Source organism: Lepidochelys olivacea (genome assembly GCF_965140295.1).
Source record: "Lepidochelys olivacea isolate rLepOli2 genome assembly, chromosome: 18".
NCBI lineage: Eukaryota > Metazoa > Chordata > Testudines > Cheloniidae > Lepidochelys > Lepidochelys olivacea.
In genome coordinates this window covers 15085175-15103740 of record NC_140428.1, presented here as the reverse complement: position 1 = coordinate 15103740, position 18566 = coordinate 15085175, and the positions used below count along the sequence as shown (strand labels likewise).

Sequence of the window (18566 nt, the reverse complement as noted above, 5' to 3'; positions counted from 1 at the left end):
TGGTTCTTACATCTGAAGTATCATTAAAACAGAAGTTGGATCCAAGACAATTTCATACACCACAGGGCTTATGTTAAACTCAAAACAGGCATGCAGCTATTACAAATAGGGCATAATTGTTAAAATTGTCTTTTAAAATATTCAAGATCTCCTGTCCTCTTTTTTTTTTTAAAAAAGAGGAAATAATTGTCTTCTCTGTAACAGGTGTTAAATCACCTGCTCAATTCTGTTCTCAGCTATAGATGCCAAATCTTGGGAAATCAAATTGTCAGTGCTTAGTATTTTTGCTGATTGGCAACATAGTGTAATTCCAAAGAATCATATCTGTACATAGAAAAGGAGTATTGTGGCACCTTAGAGACTAACAAATTTATTTGAGCAAAGCTTTCGTGAGCTACAGCTCACTAACACAGCTGCTACTCTGATATCTGTACATGATATTGAGCAGTTGTTTCGAAAACTAACTACTGGCACAAATGCAATCACAAAAAGCTACTCATGTATGCAGAATCTCTTAATTTTTTTTATTTGGGTGAGGGAGAGGAAGTATTGGCCAGTTGACAGTATCTTGGAGGAGTCAGGCAACCTGGGCTTTATTCTTGGTTCTGCTGCTGTCTGTGTGATAATGGGTAAGTCATTTAACTGCTGTTCATTAACTGCTTTTCATTTAAGAATCTCACCTTCTTTTATAAGAAGTGCTTTTAAGCATTATCTCCATTCTACAAATGAGGAAACAGAGAAGTTAAGTACAAGTATTATAATACACAGTAAAACATCTTTTCTGCTAATCTGTATTCTTATCCACAGTGCAACAGCTGCTAGTTGTCAGTGACTGTTGAGCTTTTGTTAAAGGGACACAGCTACTCTGGAAGTTAAATCTCATTTTCAGGGATGCTGTTTGGGATTTGTCCTTTTGAAGAAGTATGTTTTGTGGCTGAAATAAGCTAGCTGTCTCCCTAATTAGTCCTGAAACGTAACAAGCTCCCAATGGTAGTATCTTAATAATATGCAGATAACACATTCTGCTCTCAAAACTCCTCTGCTTCTCTTTCCTCTTTCTTGGTGCTGGATTATTCTGTCCCTTTGCACAGTGTATTGTGGGAAGTTTTTAGTTAATAAATTCCATGTAGTTGTTGAAACTTGGTACAGCCTCTTCCACCTTTTATTGTATTTAGTCAGTAAATACAAGATTATTTCCCTGAGATTCCAAGATCACCATGAGATATTGTAAGGGTAAACTATATTACTCCTGCTGCTATGAGATAAGTGCACATGTGCAGAATTAGCTGTATATCGGTATAACTGCTGTAGAGAGATTCACCTTTTCAGTTCTGGTTTCAAATAATAGAATATCAGGGTTGGAAGGGACCTCAGGAGTCATCTAGTCCAACCCCCTGCTCAAAGCAGGACCAGTCCCCAATTTCTGCCCCAGAAAGCTAAATGGCCCCCTCAAGGATTGAACTCACAACCCTGGGTTTAGCAGGCCAATGCTCAAACCACTGAGCTATCCCTCCCACCCCCTGCCCCCAATGCACAATTCAGCTTTATTTCCAAGAAATGCATGAAGCATTTATTGTGTTACTCTTTTCCCCCGTTGCCCCAAACTGAGTAGCAGCTTTAACTGATTGAATAGGATTTATTCCCTGTGCCATGCTTGCGTGGCTTTCCTGCTCATTGGACTTTGATTTGATTTGGGTTTTGGGCATATGACTCAAAGCATAGCACTCTTTTAATTGTGTGGTGTTCTAAAGAAAAGGGAGGGAGGGAGGTAATTTTCTCAGTCACTGCAGGTCATTAGTTTAGTTTAGTTCTAGTCTAGGCTGGTAGGAGCTGAAAATCTTATCTGATTGTGGTCTACTTAAGAGGACTGCTGAAAGACCGTTTCCTAGTGGGTATCTGCATAATAATGGAAGTGTAGATGTTCAAGTCACAACTTGACAACAAGACACAACCGGACAGTCCTTATGTAAATGAATAAATGGCCACAAATCGGACCTCAGGACTGGTAACATACAAAAGCCAGTAGGGGAACACTTCAGTCTTCCTGGACATTCTGTAACAGATTTAAAGGTAGCTATACTTGAACAAAAAACTTCAGAAACAGACTTCAAAGAGAAACAGCAGAACTAAACTTCATTTGCAAATTTAACACCATTAATTTGGGCTTGAATAGGGACTAGGAGTGGCGGGCTCATTACAAAAGCACCTTTGCCTCTCCTGGAATTGACACCTCCTCCTCTATTATTGGAAGTGGACTACATCCACCCTGATCGAATTGGTCCTGTCAACACTGGTTCTCCACTTGTGAGGTAACTCCCTTTCCTTCATGTGGCATTATATAATGCCTTTATCTGTAATTTTCACTCCATGCATCTGAAGAAGTGGTGTTTTACCCACGAAAGCTTATACCCAAATAAATCTTTTAGTCTTTAAGGTGCCACCAGCCTCCTTGTTGTTCAAGTCACAGTTGGCATTGTTTGTTAATCTTGGTACCCCCAAGGTAGTTCTTGAGCCACAGAAGTTCATCCAATTCCTTACTTCTGAATGGTTCCTGAAGGACTATGGTGACCCTCCCCACTGGAGTTGCATACAGTCCCTGGCCTACATAGATTCATAAACTTAATACAGTATGGTCCTCAAAGACATTGAATGGGATTGGAATATCTGTCACAGTTGCATCTTGTTTGCTGTTTTGTCACTGATAAACTGAGCATGCAAATAGTCACTGTTGGTAACTCATGTAAACATCTTAATTTGTATTCACTTCTAATTTGTTTAAATATTTCAGAAAATTTAAAAATGCTGCTTTTTCCTGCTCTATTCTATTAAGCTGTAGCCCATAGTTTTTCCAGCAATGATGAGGGTGCCGGAGATGAGCTGTCAAAGTGAATCACTTGGCATTACCAGGGCACCATAATAGCATACTGTATTCCACAGTACACACTAATCAAGCAAAAACGACGAGGAGTCCTTGTGGCACCTTAGAGACTAACAAATTTATCTGGGCATAAGCTTTCATGGGCTAAAACCCACTTCATCAGATGCATGGAGTGGAAAATACAGTAGCAGCTTCTTTTCTGCCTATGCTGGGCCTCTAAAAGCTTGTTTCAAGTGACCTTTTCAGTGTAGGAGGTCTTAATTCAGAAATTCTCACGCATTAACACTTGCAGGCAGATTATTTCCATATGTTGGATGCTCCAAGGGATTTCAGATGTTGGGTATTCATCTGCACAAATACTGACTGCAAAATAGTTTGGCAACCGTGGGCTAAATTTCTCATCTTTGAATAATATGAGAGGCCTGGAAATTGTCTGAGCAACATGCACGTGTTCCAAAACACTATACTACTTCTGCTCCTCAGTTTCTCCAAATACTTAATGTTTGTACATGCACACTGTGATATCTATCAAAACATTTAAATTTGATATGAATTCTATTTATTACAATAGGATTATATTGATAGTTTGTTTCGATTACTCAGATTTAACTGCCTTCTTTTCCTTCCCAGAAAATGAAGCTGAACCAGTTTAGTATAAAGGTACATAATTATATTATTCAGAGGTATGGTTGTCCCAAGAGGCCTTGCAGTCCTTATCTAGATACACATCCAGAGTGGCGTCACCATTCTGTTCAGAAAGGAAGATTTGAATACAGATGACGTTTCACTCTCTTCTCCCCCCCCCTTCTTTGCAAGTGATGTAACTTTACAAATAAACATAAAAATGCATTTCTTCGGAGTCTTTAATGTCTATTTTCTATTTACTTAACCTCTCATTGTATAGCCCCTGTTGAGTTACTTCTGAGACTTTCCCATTTGAAATAATGGCCAAGCCAGTCCATTTAATAAACAGCAGTCCTGTATCTATGTGGTCTTATACTAGCACTCCAAGGCCAAAATACTGGAAACTATCTCTCAAGAACACCATTCTCTTGACATACTGAAATATTTCTAAAGCAGCCAGCTGATGGACAAGGAGAAAAATGTATTTTGATACACATTCTATTAAAAGCAGCTGGGTTAGTGTTGCTTCTGCAAGGAGGCACTCTATAAAACATGAGTTAAATATTTAACGTGCATTCTGGATGTTTACAGTAATTTAATCTTCTGCTTTTCAGATTACCAATTACAAACAGAATTATTTTGGCTCATTTTAATCTACAGTTATGACAGTTACAATGCTATAGGAACAATGTAGCATGTATTTTTGCCCCAGATATATGATAAAGCCTTGATGGTAATTGTTTTACGTAGGGCTCAGAGGGTATAATAGGCAGTTCTTTACACATTTCAGTTTGAAAATGAACATTTTTGGAATGAGAACTTGCCATATAATGAATTTGTAGGAAAGAGAACAGGTTGCTACTTAATTACTAGACCATTTGGGTCTGATGGAGATGACCTTTATCTCAATGCACCAAGTTAGTCCACCTCAGCCCAGATTAACTTGAAGCTGAAAAAGGTGCTCTTGCGCTTTCAGGTTATTCCGGATGAACAAGGATGATGGCCTATCAACCTAATTATAGGGACCATGATTATCTTGTTGATGTTGACTGGCTGAGCTCTTTCCCTGATGAGGGTTACAAATGGCTTCAATTTTCTGTTGGTCAGTCAGTATACTGCAGCACTGAATTCACTACAATGCTTGAGTAGCAGAATTAGTAGAGTGGAAGGAAGGCAGTCCCCAGGTTCTCCTATTACTGAAGAGATTCTGTTGCCCCAGGGTCCATTGGGGGAGAAGGGAAGTACTGGAAACTGGTTTTTAACCATTCTAAATGTGTAATAACTCCATGTTGTTTAGGCTTTGCACATAGTTTAGAGAAGTGTAGGTTTGTTGAAGGGTTCCAAGTACCAGCATAAATATTTTTACAGGAATAAATGAGATACTAAACTGTCCTGAGGAATTGTTGGTGTTGGAACCTCCTGTGTTTTTTTAGCTTAGATATGCAAGAAGTTAGTTAGTTTTCCGTATTTACATAATCCAAAAGATACTTTTCTAAACACTCTGCTGTAAACTCAACTATTTTCTAAAGTGTAGAGTGGAGATTACAATGCTTGCTGCTTGGGTCCTGATCACATTCTAAAACTAGGTCATGTAATCTGTTTTTTCCCCCTGACTTTAGAGGAGTGGAGTGCTCCTAACCTTCTCCCCTCACCCCCCCCCCCCAAAAAAATCCAAAAACAAAAACCACGCTTTTCTAGCTCAAGTTATTTGGATGTTGCTTTCTCTTATTTCCCTAAGAAGGTTAACAAACCCATCTGGATCAATGGCCTGCTCTGGTATTGAAACTCGTATGTTCCCTAAGCACATAAGTAATCTCATCAGGTTTATTTGTATTGTCAATCCTCTGTTTTTGTGACTGTCAGGAAGGATCTTTTATGTCAGAAAGAATCCAGCCAACAGGTCACTATTCACTCAAACGTGAGACACTTCAGTACTATTAGTACTGCTAATAATTCCAGCCTTCCCTTAATGTGCAGGCTGTCAGCGTTACTATTGTGTGCTGAGAAGTAAATACAGCGTCTTACAGAAAGCCGTATCAAGCTATATTACAGAAGAAGGTTTTGCGTGCACAGATCTGCAATGTCTTGCATAGTATTAGCAGACACAAGAGGAAGTGGGGTGGAGGAAATCACATGTAGCTAGTAATTTGACTACTGTACTTAAGTGTTCACAGTTATCAGTGATATAGGTTTCAGAGTAACAGCCGTGTTAGTCTGTATTCGCAAAAAGAAAAGGAGTACTTGTGGCACCTTAGAGACTAACCAAGTTATTTGAGCATGAGCTTTCGTGAGCTACAGCTCACTTCATCGGATGCATACTGTGGAAACTGCAGCAGACTTTATATACACACAGAGAATATGAAACAATACCTCCTCCCACCCCACTGTCCTGCTGGTAATAGCTTATCTAAAGTGATCATCAAGTTGGGCCATTTCCAGCACAAATCCAGGTTTTCTCACCCTCCGCGCCCCCCCCCCCCAACTCACTCTCCTGCTGGTAATAGCCCATCCAAAGTGACAACTCTCTACACAGTGTGCATGATAATCAAGGTGGGCCATTTCCTGCACAAATCCAGGTTCTCTTACCCCCTCACCCCCCTCCAAAAACACACACACACAGACTCACTCTCCTGCTGGTAATAGCTCATCCAAAGTGACCACTCTCCCTACAATGTGCATGGTAATCAAGGTGGGCCATGTCCAGTGATATAGTTTCACTACCCACAGTTGGACAGTGTCTCATCACCAGGATTTACACTTTTGATTAATAAACTCTTATTTTACTGACATGAAACAAATAATTTTCATATGAACAGCACGATTGTTTAGGTGCGGAGGAGAATTACTTTAGAGAAAATTGCAGTAGATCTCTTTAAAATAGAGGTTTCAGAGTAGCAGCCGTGTTAGTCTGTATTCGCAAAAAGAAAAGGAGGACTTGTGGCACCTTAGAGACTAACCAATTTATTAGAGCTTATGCTCTAATAAATTGGTTAGTCTCTAAGGTGCCACAAGTCCTCCTTTTCTTTTTAAAATAGAGGACCTCCTCCTTCATATTCTGCTGCACTAGTAGTTCTCAGACGTAACTACACTGACATGAACAGATGTCACAGCATTGCATATAACGTTTGCTTAAATGCCGTATACAGAGAAGTCTTGCCATCTGGCCTACTTCAAAAACAAGGGTTGGTGTCTTGGCTTCCCACTGATTTGAGACATGGACAAATATTCCTTAGCATGCTTAAAATGAACTCACCTCTCTTTGTCTCCATTTAGCTACAGAGAATCCTGTGAAATGGTAGGAAGAACGGGAAAGGAAAGAAATTCAATATACTCTGAGTAGCTTTCCCAGACCTGAAGAAGAACTCTGTGTAAGCTTGAAAGCTGGTCTTTTACCAACAGAAGTTAATTCAATAAAAGATATTACTTCATCTACCTTCTTTCTCTACTACACCAGTAAATGAGTCTAGTAAAATCTACTTGCAGAGGTTCTGTGGTCATTCCTATAGAATAGTTAAGAACAATTATTTCCAATACATAAGCTACAAAATTTTGAGAAAATAAAAGCTTTCCTTGCGACCAAGAGTTTGCTTTAAGTCAGTTGGTAGTTGAGACATTTACAGTCATGATCTGAATGCAAGTTGACATAGAATCCCTGAACTAAGTTGCTGTTAGAAAATAAAGGAGACTAGGATCTGTGAATTTGGTCTCCTGCTAAAACTAGAGGTTAGCAATATAGACTGCTTGATGGCTTCATAAGTTATCCATTACTACAGTATGGTCCTCAGCCAACATAAGGGATTGATTTCATGACCTTCATTCTAGATAGCACTATTGTTTCAAATTAAATTGCTATTGCTTTTGTCTCCTGCTGTGAGAATCTATCATAGATGCTAACAATCATGACTTTGTTGGTAAATTAAGACTTTTCAGTTCTCTCAGCTGACTTTGTCACAAAGTTGAGTATAACTTGTCTTATTTCATTACAGATATCAGTCTTAAACTTGAACGATGTAAACTCCTTTTCAGCAAGCTCTCTCTCCACTGCTTTTTCTTTAAAAAAAAAAAATTGTCAAAAAGATTGCAGAGACCCTGTAGCACATACAACAAACAGGCTGTCCTACATTATGCCAAAAAGCCTTCTTGAGTAAGCAGTTGCATCTTAAATGACTGGATTCACTTCCCTCTTGTGCTGGAAGAATCCAGGTTTGTTTCTGTATGGGAAGATTATCTATATATTCTATATAAGATTATATATATTTATATCATCTATATATTAGATAGATATATAATCTTCTTACTATATGTTCCATTCCATGCATCCGATGAAGTGGGCTGCAGCCCACGAAAGCTTATGCTCTAATAAATTTATTAGGTCTCTAAGGTGCCACAAATACTCCTGTTCGTTTTGCAGATACAGACTAACACGGCTGCTACTCTGAAATCTATCAATAAAATCACTTTGGTTTATTAAGTATAAAAAGTAGGATTTAAATGGTTTCAAGTAATAAACTGAACAAAGTAAGTCACCAAGCAAAATAAAGCAAAACATGCAAGTCTAAGCCTAATACATTAAGAAGTTGATTACAGGTAATATCTCACCCTCAGAGATGTTCCAATAAGCTTCTTTCACGGACTAGACTCCTTCCTCGTGTGGGCCCAATCCTTTCCCCGGTACAGTCTTTGTTAGTTCCAGCAGACATCTCAGGTGGTAAGCAGGGGGTTTCTTATGACTGGCAGCCCCTTTTGTCCTGCTCCACCCCCTTTTATAGCTTAGGCACAAGGCAGAAATCTTTTTGTCTCTCTGGGTCCCCACCCCTCCTTCTGAATGGAAAAGTACCAGATTTAAGATGGATTCCAGTATCGTGTCATGGTAATGTATCACTGTAAGACCCCCCTAGTCTCCATTCTTCCTGGGTTGGCCCACAGGTACACAGGAAGGCTTGCAGGTAAATTAAGCATTTACAACCAATTGTCCTAGTCAATGGGAGCCATCAAGATTCTAAACCACCATTAATGGCCCACACTTTGCATAATTACAATAGGACTTCAGTTATACTTCATATTTCTAGCTTCAGATACCACAATGATATATGCATACAAATAGGAGGAACATATTCAGTAGCTTATAACCTTTCTTATGATACCTTACAAGAGACCTTTTGCATAAAGCTGTGAGTGTGGGACAAGCTTTACTCAGAGATTTTCCCTGACTACACTTCAGCGAATCCACACAGGGGACAGACCCTATGAAGTAGCAAGCCACCGATCACTTCATTCAAGAATGCTGTGCTGTTATGTTAGAGGGAGGCTTCATGGAATCAGACATTCAAATAAAATTGGCTCAGTGTAAAATGTATTAATCAGATAGCATTAATTTGTATTTCAGTAAGAAACCAGGGCTCTTGGGCCTGAAATTGGTCTCTTTGAGATAAATCTGAAGAATCCCTATACAGTACAGCAGATAATATATAATCCCTACACATTAATGCTTCCCTAGCTTGTTCACAAATCCCAGCTCTTCTCCCACATCCCAATGTAATCGGAGTACTGACTGTGTGCTCCGTACTGTACAGAATGTGGAATGGGTCAGTTTCCTGTTCTGAGGATCTTACAGAGTAGGGGTTTAATAACAGACAGTGCTCTGAGGTGTAATATTACTAAACAATCTTATTTTAACAAAATACATAACAAAAGACTTAGTGTGGCTTTGTAATCAACAAATACGTATTTTGTTTTGACAAAATGCATCTTTTGTTGCAACATCCTTGAGTCCTCTATATTGTTTGACTTGCTAATTCAGACTTTTCTGCAATGTATGTCCCTAGTCACTGCAATGAATTGGTGGGATTCTGGTGTTCATCTTGTAGACAGGTTCTTCCCCTGACCTGCCTACAAATATGGGTCCAGTATGGGGCAGGATTTGTGTTACAAGGGAACTAGGATGCTGCAAACTCTTAAGGGTGTGTGTGTGTGTGTGTGTGTGTGTGTGTATGAAAAGGATTTGTACACTTCCACATTAGAAAATTTGACCAAGAGATCTTGATCTTTCCACGTGCTAAAGTACATTCTCCTCATAAGCAGGGGCATCCTCTGTCAGAAGTAGTATCATCGATGGTCTTTCTCTGACCAAACATGAGATTTGAAACTGGATTCTTTGTATGGCAGCATAAGTGCTACTCCTGGGGCAATATGGCAATTAGAATGAAATCAGTGTGTCATACCCACAATTATAAACCTTGGTGGCGATATCTAGATGTCACTGGATAGATGTGGGGAGACTAGATTAATGGGCATGTTACTACAGACCTAAACAGAAAACGAGCATGAGATTGCTATGAGTAATCTCAAACAATTAAATTGGTTGGGCTTGAACATGCTAAACATCAAATCTCATGCCAACATTAGTGAATGGTGGGGCACGCCCTGCCCGTCAGAGTTCACCTAAACAAAATATGGGCGTCAAAAGCCATCAAACCACAAAAGAACAAGTGATGTTGCCACAAGAGAGCAAAAAATGTCTCTCTAACCTGTGATTGCAGAACACAAGCCCTTTTGGGTAACACCTAAGGTATAATTAACTGAGCCTGGCATAGAATGCACATATTTTCCCATCTGTGTCCTTACAGGTAGGACACATCACAGAGAATGCATCTTAGATGCTTCACATATAAAGGATGAGCAGTACTAGGTGTGTCTCACATGCCCAAATGAAATATTGACATCTTTGAGTCTGGTTTTTTTCTGTGTTTTTGTATGCTTCCTGTCCTGTGAAATGGTTTGACACTTGAACACTTAAGTTAGGGTTAACAGGCTTTTGCAGCTAGTATTTCCATTGGTAGCATATTGATAGTGTTCAGTTGAACTTGTGCTTCGAAGAGAGTTCTTTTGTGTGATCCCATGTACCCTGACAACAAGGAGGCTTGCTTGAGCTTGATTATTGCTATGCTTTCAGTCTGGTACCCCATAGAGATGGAAGTACAGAGGGAAAACCTCAACAGTACCATAAGAAGAGTTTCTTGTCTTCACAACATCCTACAGCAGTGTTTCTTTGCTACATTTTTTCATATCTAAGAAATATTTTTTTCGTTGAAATTCTTTTGACAAAATAGGAATCCTCATTTAATGGTGAATGAGGAGTACTTTATCTTTTTTGTCAGTAAAGGAGTTGATAATGTGGTTCAGACATAACTTTTGGCTTATCAATGTGCTGAGCTCTTTTGACAATGTGGCTCTAAATGGCAGTTTCCCCCACCACTCAGAATCCTACCTAAACTTTATATGCTCATACTGGTAAAGAGATGGTTCAAGATCATGTTGCTTAGCCTTGGTGATCCAGGGAGGGGGAAGCTGGTTTAGCTGTGAATTGTCTGTCGATAAGGATTCAGTATGGATGTCTGGTTAGTTCCAATGAAAGTTATGAATAGTGGAAGCCTAGAGCAATTTACACCTGGGTACTATCAGATTTCCTTGTAATCTCCACCTGTTTTCTTTTGAACAGGGGCTCATCTAAGTGTTGATCTCTGTGTACTGTTCCATTTTCTAAGGAAACATGGGTGTTTGAAATGTGATTCAGCTGTACTACAAAAGCAGTACTTGTGGCACCTTAGAGACTAACCAATTTATTTGGGCATAAGCTTTCATGAGCTACAGCTCACTTCATCAGATGCATTCAGTGGACTGTAGCTCACAAAAGCTTATGCTCAAATAAATTGGTTAGTCTCTAAGGTGCCACAAGTACTCTTTTTCTTTTTGTGAATACAGACTAACACGGCTGCTACTCTAAAACCTACAAAAGCAGTGTTAATCCTTGCAAGGCTATTCAGCATCCTACTATCTTGTTAGTTCAATGTCTCATGCTCTAGCTACTCCCTCTCTTAAAAGGCACACAGTTCTTCACTTTGTGCCAAGCTATGTAAAATGCTTATTCCTAATCACATGATTGCAGAGGCAGTTTGAGGCCTGAAACTGCAGTGATTGAATACATTTGGAATGTAATGTCACATCTGGAAAAAGGGAAATGTATCCTTAGTTTTATCTTGACTAGACCTTCATGTTCTAATAACTGTAATATAAGCCTGTAAATCTGTGAATTTAGAAGGTAGTCATAACATTTTAAATGTCTGCCCTCAGTAGAGTGGAGGGGAAGAGTATAGTCAGTACTGAAATTGCCCTTTCTGAATTTTATTTTTAAAAAAAATCCTAGTAAGCTTGGAGTAGGCTAGCAATAGCCTTTTCTCCATCTGTACATTCAGGTTAGCAACATTTGCCTCTCCAGCTCTGAAAGCCACTTTGGCTGCAGCTGGAAATCATAGCTATTTCTGGGCTCAACATCAAATTCCTATATCTGAGACTAGTAGAAGCAGCTGTCTAGTTAATATCCTGCAGCACAAATATGAGGACCGCTGTTTTCAGCCTGGTAGCCTGTACAGTCACTTCCCTTCTGTGCGTTATTGTTCTGGTAATTCCTGTCACCTCTCTTTCTTCAGAGCAGCAAACATCACTGCTCCAATGGGAAGAGCTGATCTGGTTTCCCACTGTAGTCCTGCCAGGAAACTACAGGCTCTCATTTATGCTGCAGGGGTGATGCTGATTAAGCAGGCTGGCTTTCTCTCCCTCCTTGGGAGGAGAGGGAAGGAAGCGACATATGTATTGAAGTGCTACAGAAGCATCTTCATAGATCTCTCACAGCAGCACCACTTACATGTGGAGCCTATAAGGTTGCTTAGAAGCAGAGGATTTTTAAGGGCATCTGAAACATGCTGTGGTTTACTTGCAGTTCAGCTCTTGTGTTGGAAGAGAGTAACTGAGTGGGCAGAAATTGGCTAGCCTAAAATTCTGTAGTACTGCTTAGTACATGTTTCATATATCTGTGCCAATGCACAGTAGTTCGCATACCCTTGGGAAGGTGCTGTCTTTTTCTTTGCTTATTGCAATACTCAAATGTACAGTAGCAGCAATTGCCCAAGGCCCTTTAAAATATTTGTGTTACTGCAAATACAGGATGATTGTTTTCTGACACTATCTATTCTCTAACTTGCTTGGAGGCATTAAGGGACGATTTAATCTTCAATTCAGTCCTCCATTCTTCCCTTCCCCCCTCCTTCCATTTTCCCCCCTCATCCCCCAAAAAACAAGTCTCCAGAGGTTTGTGTTAAGAGTGGTGGGGAAAATGAAGACTTTTTTCCCCCCAGATGTCAACTCAGTGACTTCATTTTTCCAGGTGTTACATGAGGCTAGTCAGCCTGGCAGTAAGGAATACATTCTGAAACTGAGAACAAGTTGACTTTACTGATCAGTGATTTATGGTGGGGACCCTGATTTATCATCAGTCTAATGTAATTCCTGGCTTACTTTCAGAAGAAAACTTAACTTTAGATAAAAATTATCATATTTAAAAGGCCCAGATCTCTGTTTCTGTTGGAGAAATGGATAAAATTATGTTCTCAGCATATATTTAATCTATTATTTAAAAGATGGCACCCTTCTTCCACTCTCCACAAAAATTATCTTGGGTTTCTACTTAAAGGAACCGGGGCTGTGTGCTTCCTTTATATGAAATGCAGTTAAATTATGGCATAAGGATGGAAAAACTAATCCAGTGGAACTGCAGTGGAATGATGGCAACAAAAATGATTAGGGGTCTGGAACACATGACTTATGAGGAGAGACTGAGGGAGCTGGGATTGTTTAGCCTGCAGAAGAGAAGAATGAGGGGGGATTTGATAGCTGCTTTCAACTACCTGAAAGGGGGTTCCAAAGAGGATGGCTCTAGACTGTTCTCAATGGTAGCAGATGACAGAACGAGGAGTAATGGTCTCAAGTTGCAGTGGGGGAGGTTTAGATTGGATATTAGGAAAAACTTTTTCACTAAGAGGGTGGTGAAACACTGGAATACGTTACCTAGGGAGGTGGTAGAATCTCCTTCCTTAGAGGTTTTTAAGGTCAGGCTTGACAAAGCCCTGGCTGGGATGATTTAACTGGGAATTGGTCCTGCTTCGAGCAGGGGGTTGGACTAGATGACCTTCTGGGGTCCCTTCCAACCCTGATATTCTATGATTCTATGATGGAAGTTAATACTGTTACCCCATAGGCTGTGCATAGATTCTGAATGACGATTTTGACAGTTTTCCAGAGTGACTGAAGTGTTTGGGATGGAAGCTGAAGCATTTTGCTTGCTTTTGGCTTACAACTAGTAAAATATATATATAGATGTAATATTTAGTAAAAATAATTTTCCCGCAGAGCTGTGTTGTGTTTGGGCATGGATGCAAATAATGGGTTAAATCTCTTCACCTAAATATAATTAGTATTCACAATTTGAACAGCGCACTGCAGTTTTCCTAATATCTAGTTACGCTATCTTGCATTTACAACTGACAGCAATGCAGTATGAATGACTAAAACCATATGACCCATCCTCAATGTAGCAGAAGGGGACCATATTGCATGAGGTGAATTTAATATTAAGTAGTCCGTTACAGTCCAGAAGGTGAGATGACCAAATGAGGTTTGAAAAATAACAATGCTACTTGTACATGTGACTAGCAGCCTAAATGCAGATAGGACATTGGAAATGAAAGCTAAAATATTTGTGGCAAATACAAATTCCAGCCTAAATATTTTAGTCTGTTTGGCAGTAAATCATTGGCAGAGAAAAGACACTGGTAATATCTTTCTGTACCACTTTAGCGTTCAGTGACATATTGGAGAGTTGACATAATGTTACCATGCCAAGTACTTCTGCCCTGCAGTGGCAGGGGAAGAGTAAATGCGGTCAGCCTGTCATTGTAATACACTAGTGCGGGGCTTAGTCAATGCTGCTGCTACTGTATTAGGATATGATAAATTCAGGTGCCGCTGGTCATGGATTAAGACCGAGAACTGCAGCACACCCACAGCTGCCTTTGTTCTTCCCTGCTGAAATGATCCTTTGGCATTCAACTGCATTTGAAATGCAAACCTATTGCAGTCTGTGAGGGGGTGTGTTGGGGCTTATGATATAGTATGTGAATTCAGAATTGTTTAATGTGATACAAACATCCCATAAAATCCAGTCACCTTACCAGGTTTCTCTTGTAAACTTGAAAATATGGTGAAATTATTCCTATTGGAAGACTTAACACTGTGCTGGGAAGATTATGAAATTGAGCCAGAAAATGCACACTCGCTCTCCTTTCAACATTCTTAATCATATCATATTTGGATTAAAATATATATTTTTGGGGGGTAGATGGCCATATCCATGACTTGCATCTTCTAATTTAGCTGTAAAACTATTTGTCTGAGTGTGAACAAAAATAACTTTCCTTGCGTACCTTGTTATAATTAGAGACTACAGGAGTGTTTTTAATTGTCATTTGGTAGACAGTATTTACTGGATTAGTGCAAGCAAATTTCTTAATGGCAGAGATCAGTCATACTCTTAACTAGGCTTTCAAATTCCCAGGCTCTGTCGGGGGATTCGTTAAGTGAAAGGTCTGCGCAGATTTTGTGACCTGCTGCATTCCAAAGGTTTACATAACGGAAACTTTCTGTTGCATGTTTAGCTGTCTGAGTCAGTGGACCCTGGTTCCTTTTAACTGCTGGTGCCAGAAGCCAAGCTTCTGTTAAACTATAAAAAGAAGCTTTATTCTTAATGGGAGAATCCCTTGTTGCCTGATGAAGCTACTGTTTTTTGGGGCTCAATTGGCTTTAGTGAGCTGGGAATGCTTCAGACAGGTTTTCCAGAGATAAAGCTTTGGCTTTTACTAAACTGGAGTGAATGAGTGTGTCCTGTAGGAAAGATTCTCTTCAAGAATAGTTGCACAAGCTTGGCCCAAGAAAGGTAATAGACAACAATTCTGTGAATGTTAAAATCCACTGAAGAAACCTTGTTGCCATCCTCCCCCAAAACTTACCTTGCATAATTCTACAATACTTTGTTCACCACATATAGCTTTCCATGTGTGAAGGGAAGATGGCTGCCAGATATTTTCACACTAATCCAATGATGGATTCATAATTCAACAATGTTAAACTAAAGTGTCAATTATAAATCTATTACTTTGGCATATATTCTTAAAGGGGCACTGTCTTTAATAATTTTTTAAAATGCCATAATATTTATAAATAGCACATCAGATTAGGATTTATCATACAGCATTTGAAAGTTTACTAGGTACTCTGTTTAAAAATAAATTCTTAATTAAAAAAGACTGTTCGAAGAGCTTAATGTAACAACATTTAATAAAACTGATTTTAAAAAAAGTTATTTTTACTCTCATCTCTCTTTGATTGATGGAAATATAATCAGTGTTAATTTCAATTCCTGATTCTCCTAGTTATATTGCAAGGAAGGTGTAGCAAATCATGCAATACTGCAGATATGCATTATGGGTTTTTGTGGAAAAGATGGGATTCTGTTTCTGGACTGATGGGTGTTGGTCACTGATGGAGCAACTGTTTCTCCTGGCCTGTGTTTCTGTCAGTATTAGACCGGACTTGATTGTTGGCAACCTGGAAGAAAGAACACAAAACCATGCAGTTAGGTCATGAAACCTTAAGACTTAAGAAAACTGGGGAGGGGGAGGATAATTCAGAGTGATTTGAATAGAATAGGAACACTATGTAGAGGAGTGGCAAGGATAAATGAGAGAACCTGGAATTTCTGAGGGTAAGCCAATTGGTGGAGTACTTACCACCAATACCCTACTTCTGCTATATGATAAACATGGGAAAACTATTGGTGGCCATCAAGAATGATACAGGGGCTTAAAGGAGAATAATCTTAATCAAAAGAGATGGAAGATGAGGGGAAATCTTGGAAAAGAAATGAAGGGAACATTGAAATCCAAAACACTCAAATGAGAGACAGATGCTAAAACGCTATCTAGCTCAGTTCATACCTCCTTTGGTTTATGGTGGACATCAGCTCAAAGGACAGTGAATATTAAGCTAGCACCAATAAACGTTTTAAAAAGAAATGAAACAGCCCCACAAGATTTTCTTCAAAAAACTGCTAATGGAAAGGATTGGATCCGGACCTGATGACAGACCTCTTGGCATCCTTCCTTTCTTCTATTTCAGTGGTTGTGCTCTATTTTTTCATGCTGACCTCCCTTGCTTCTCATGTTTAATTATTTTTGTGAGACATGTCAGCAAACAGCAGTATTTTCAGATATATGAACTGCTGCTTTTATTGAACAGGCCTGAAGTTTGACAGATCAGATATATAAATGTACATGAAGAAATATTTATTTTGTATATATTTACACTCAATATCACTCATCCTAAATTGGTCCTATTCACTGGCATTAATGTATATTTTTAAAACATTGGCTAGTAAGAGGTAGCTTAAGCAGCTTAGTCTATTTTTGCCTAAGTTGGTTCCACGATTTTAGCATTTGCCACATGTGGCAATGTTGTTAAATAGTCTTCATCTTCTCTTCTCTTTCCTCTCCTGGTGGTCCAAATGTCCTGTTGTTGCTTACCAGCTCCCCATTTCCTGTCCTTGGGAACTAGAGTTTTGAGTCATAAGCATGAGGCTCACTGATGAGATGGAATGTGTAAAAATCATTCAGGACTGTCCTTCCTTAAGATGCAGTGCTTTTAGAAATAGTGTGTGTGCCCTGCAGTCCGAGACCGATGGAAAGTTTTACCCTCCCTTAATGCCATCTTGGTTCCCACTATGTGCCTCTTACAAAGAATCATAGACTATCAGGATTGGAAGGGACCTCACGAGGCCATCTAGTCCAACCCCCTGCTCAAAGCAGGACCAATCCCCAATTTTTCCCCCAGATCCCTAAATGGCCCCCTCAAGGATTGAACTCACAACCCTGGGTTTAGCAGGCCAAAGCTCAAACCACTGAGCTATCCCTCCCCTCCTTGTTACTATCACATGCATATCATGCATTCATACAGCATTCAAGGACACCCATGCAGGATAGATACTCTGCTTGGAACTGTACTTCTCTGATACAACTGGAATAAATATAGGCTTTTGAAGATATTGTCATGAAGAAAGCTTATCACTAGTCCCTGAAGTTTATAGGGCTAAATACCAGAAGTAGCAAATTTGCTGACTTGTCCAGATTTTCAACCTATTGCTGTTGCAGTGTCCTATTTTTATACATGTCCGCATGCTACAGTTGAAGAATGAAAATAGTGTTAGTGGATAAACGAATTAAACTCTAATTGCTACTTTGAAAATTGTCAGTTTGAGTATGTGTGTGCACATGTGGCTGAGACTGAGGGAGGCTTTCCACTGGACACCTACAATAACTATCTAATCTTTTTATTACAAGAGGTAAGGTAAGATCTTTGTGGCTGGAATAAACTCAACCAGAAATGTTGTTCTAATCTCTACCTGCAAATCTTTTTTTTCTTTCAGATGGGAGGAGGAACTGGCAAAGCGAATGGGTCTGGAGTCTATTGTAGAAACCATGCAAGAGGTGGGTTTTGAGTGGGATCTTGGCTTTCCTAGTACTGACCACCATTCCTCCAACTCTTGAGCTAAAATACTTCATAGTATAGGTTTTTCCCCTTTCATGTGGTCATTTAAAATTAATATTTTGTCTGGATTAATTACTCTTTGATCCTAAGAGTCTTGAGCCCTTGTAGTTGTGGCAGCTGAATTACCTCCTGCTGGATAGAGCTGTTAATATTCGAAACCTTAGGTTGCTTGATGCTGAATTTTGATTGAAGCAGGAGGAGTGCCTTGATTCACCTAGTTCAATCTGCAAGGAATGCATCTTTATTCTTCAGTATGCAATAAATGGGATGTTAATCCTGTATCAGTTCTTTTGCAGAAAGCAATCTCTTAACTTAATGAAGGTAAAGGGGCGCTTCTTTGGAGTGTTCAGCTACAGTAGTCCAAGCCATTAGCCTCTCATCATCATGAGAACCCTTCTTAATAGAACAAAACCAATCCCTGAATTTGGGTTCTCTTAACATCGGAAGTTCCTAGTGTTCAGATTGAAGTAGGGGAAAATATGCTGATACGATGCAACCCCTGGACCACACTCCATCTAAATATTCTCCTCTTCTTCACTCCCACTATGCTCTTGGTTGAGCAGCAAGGTAGGCT

General features: G+C 39.5%; 1 protein-coding gene across 2 annotated transcripts in view; it reads left to right on the top strand.

The window, feature by feature from the left end:
• The window catches only part of IFFO2 (intermediate filament family orphan 2), a 52930-nt gene that overhangs the window by 13183 nt on the left and 21181 nt on the right, over positions 1 to 18566 (top strand). For both annotated transcript variants that reach the window (XM_084652023.1, XM_084652022.1), the window contains exon 2: positions 17871 to 17931. In XM_084652023.1, the coding sequence (XP_084508149.1) occupies positions 17871 to 17931 (61 nt within the window). The remainder of the gene's footprint in view (positions 1 to 17870; positions 17932 to 18566) is intronic.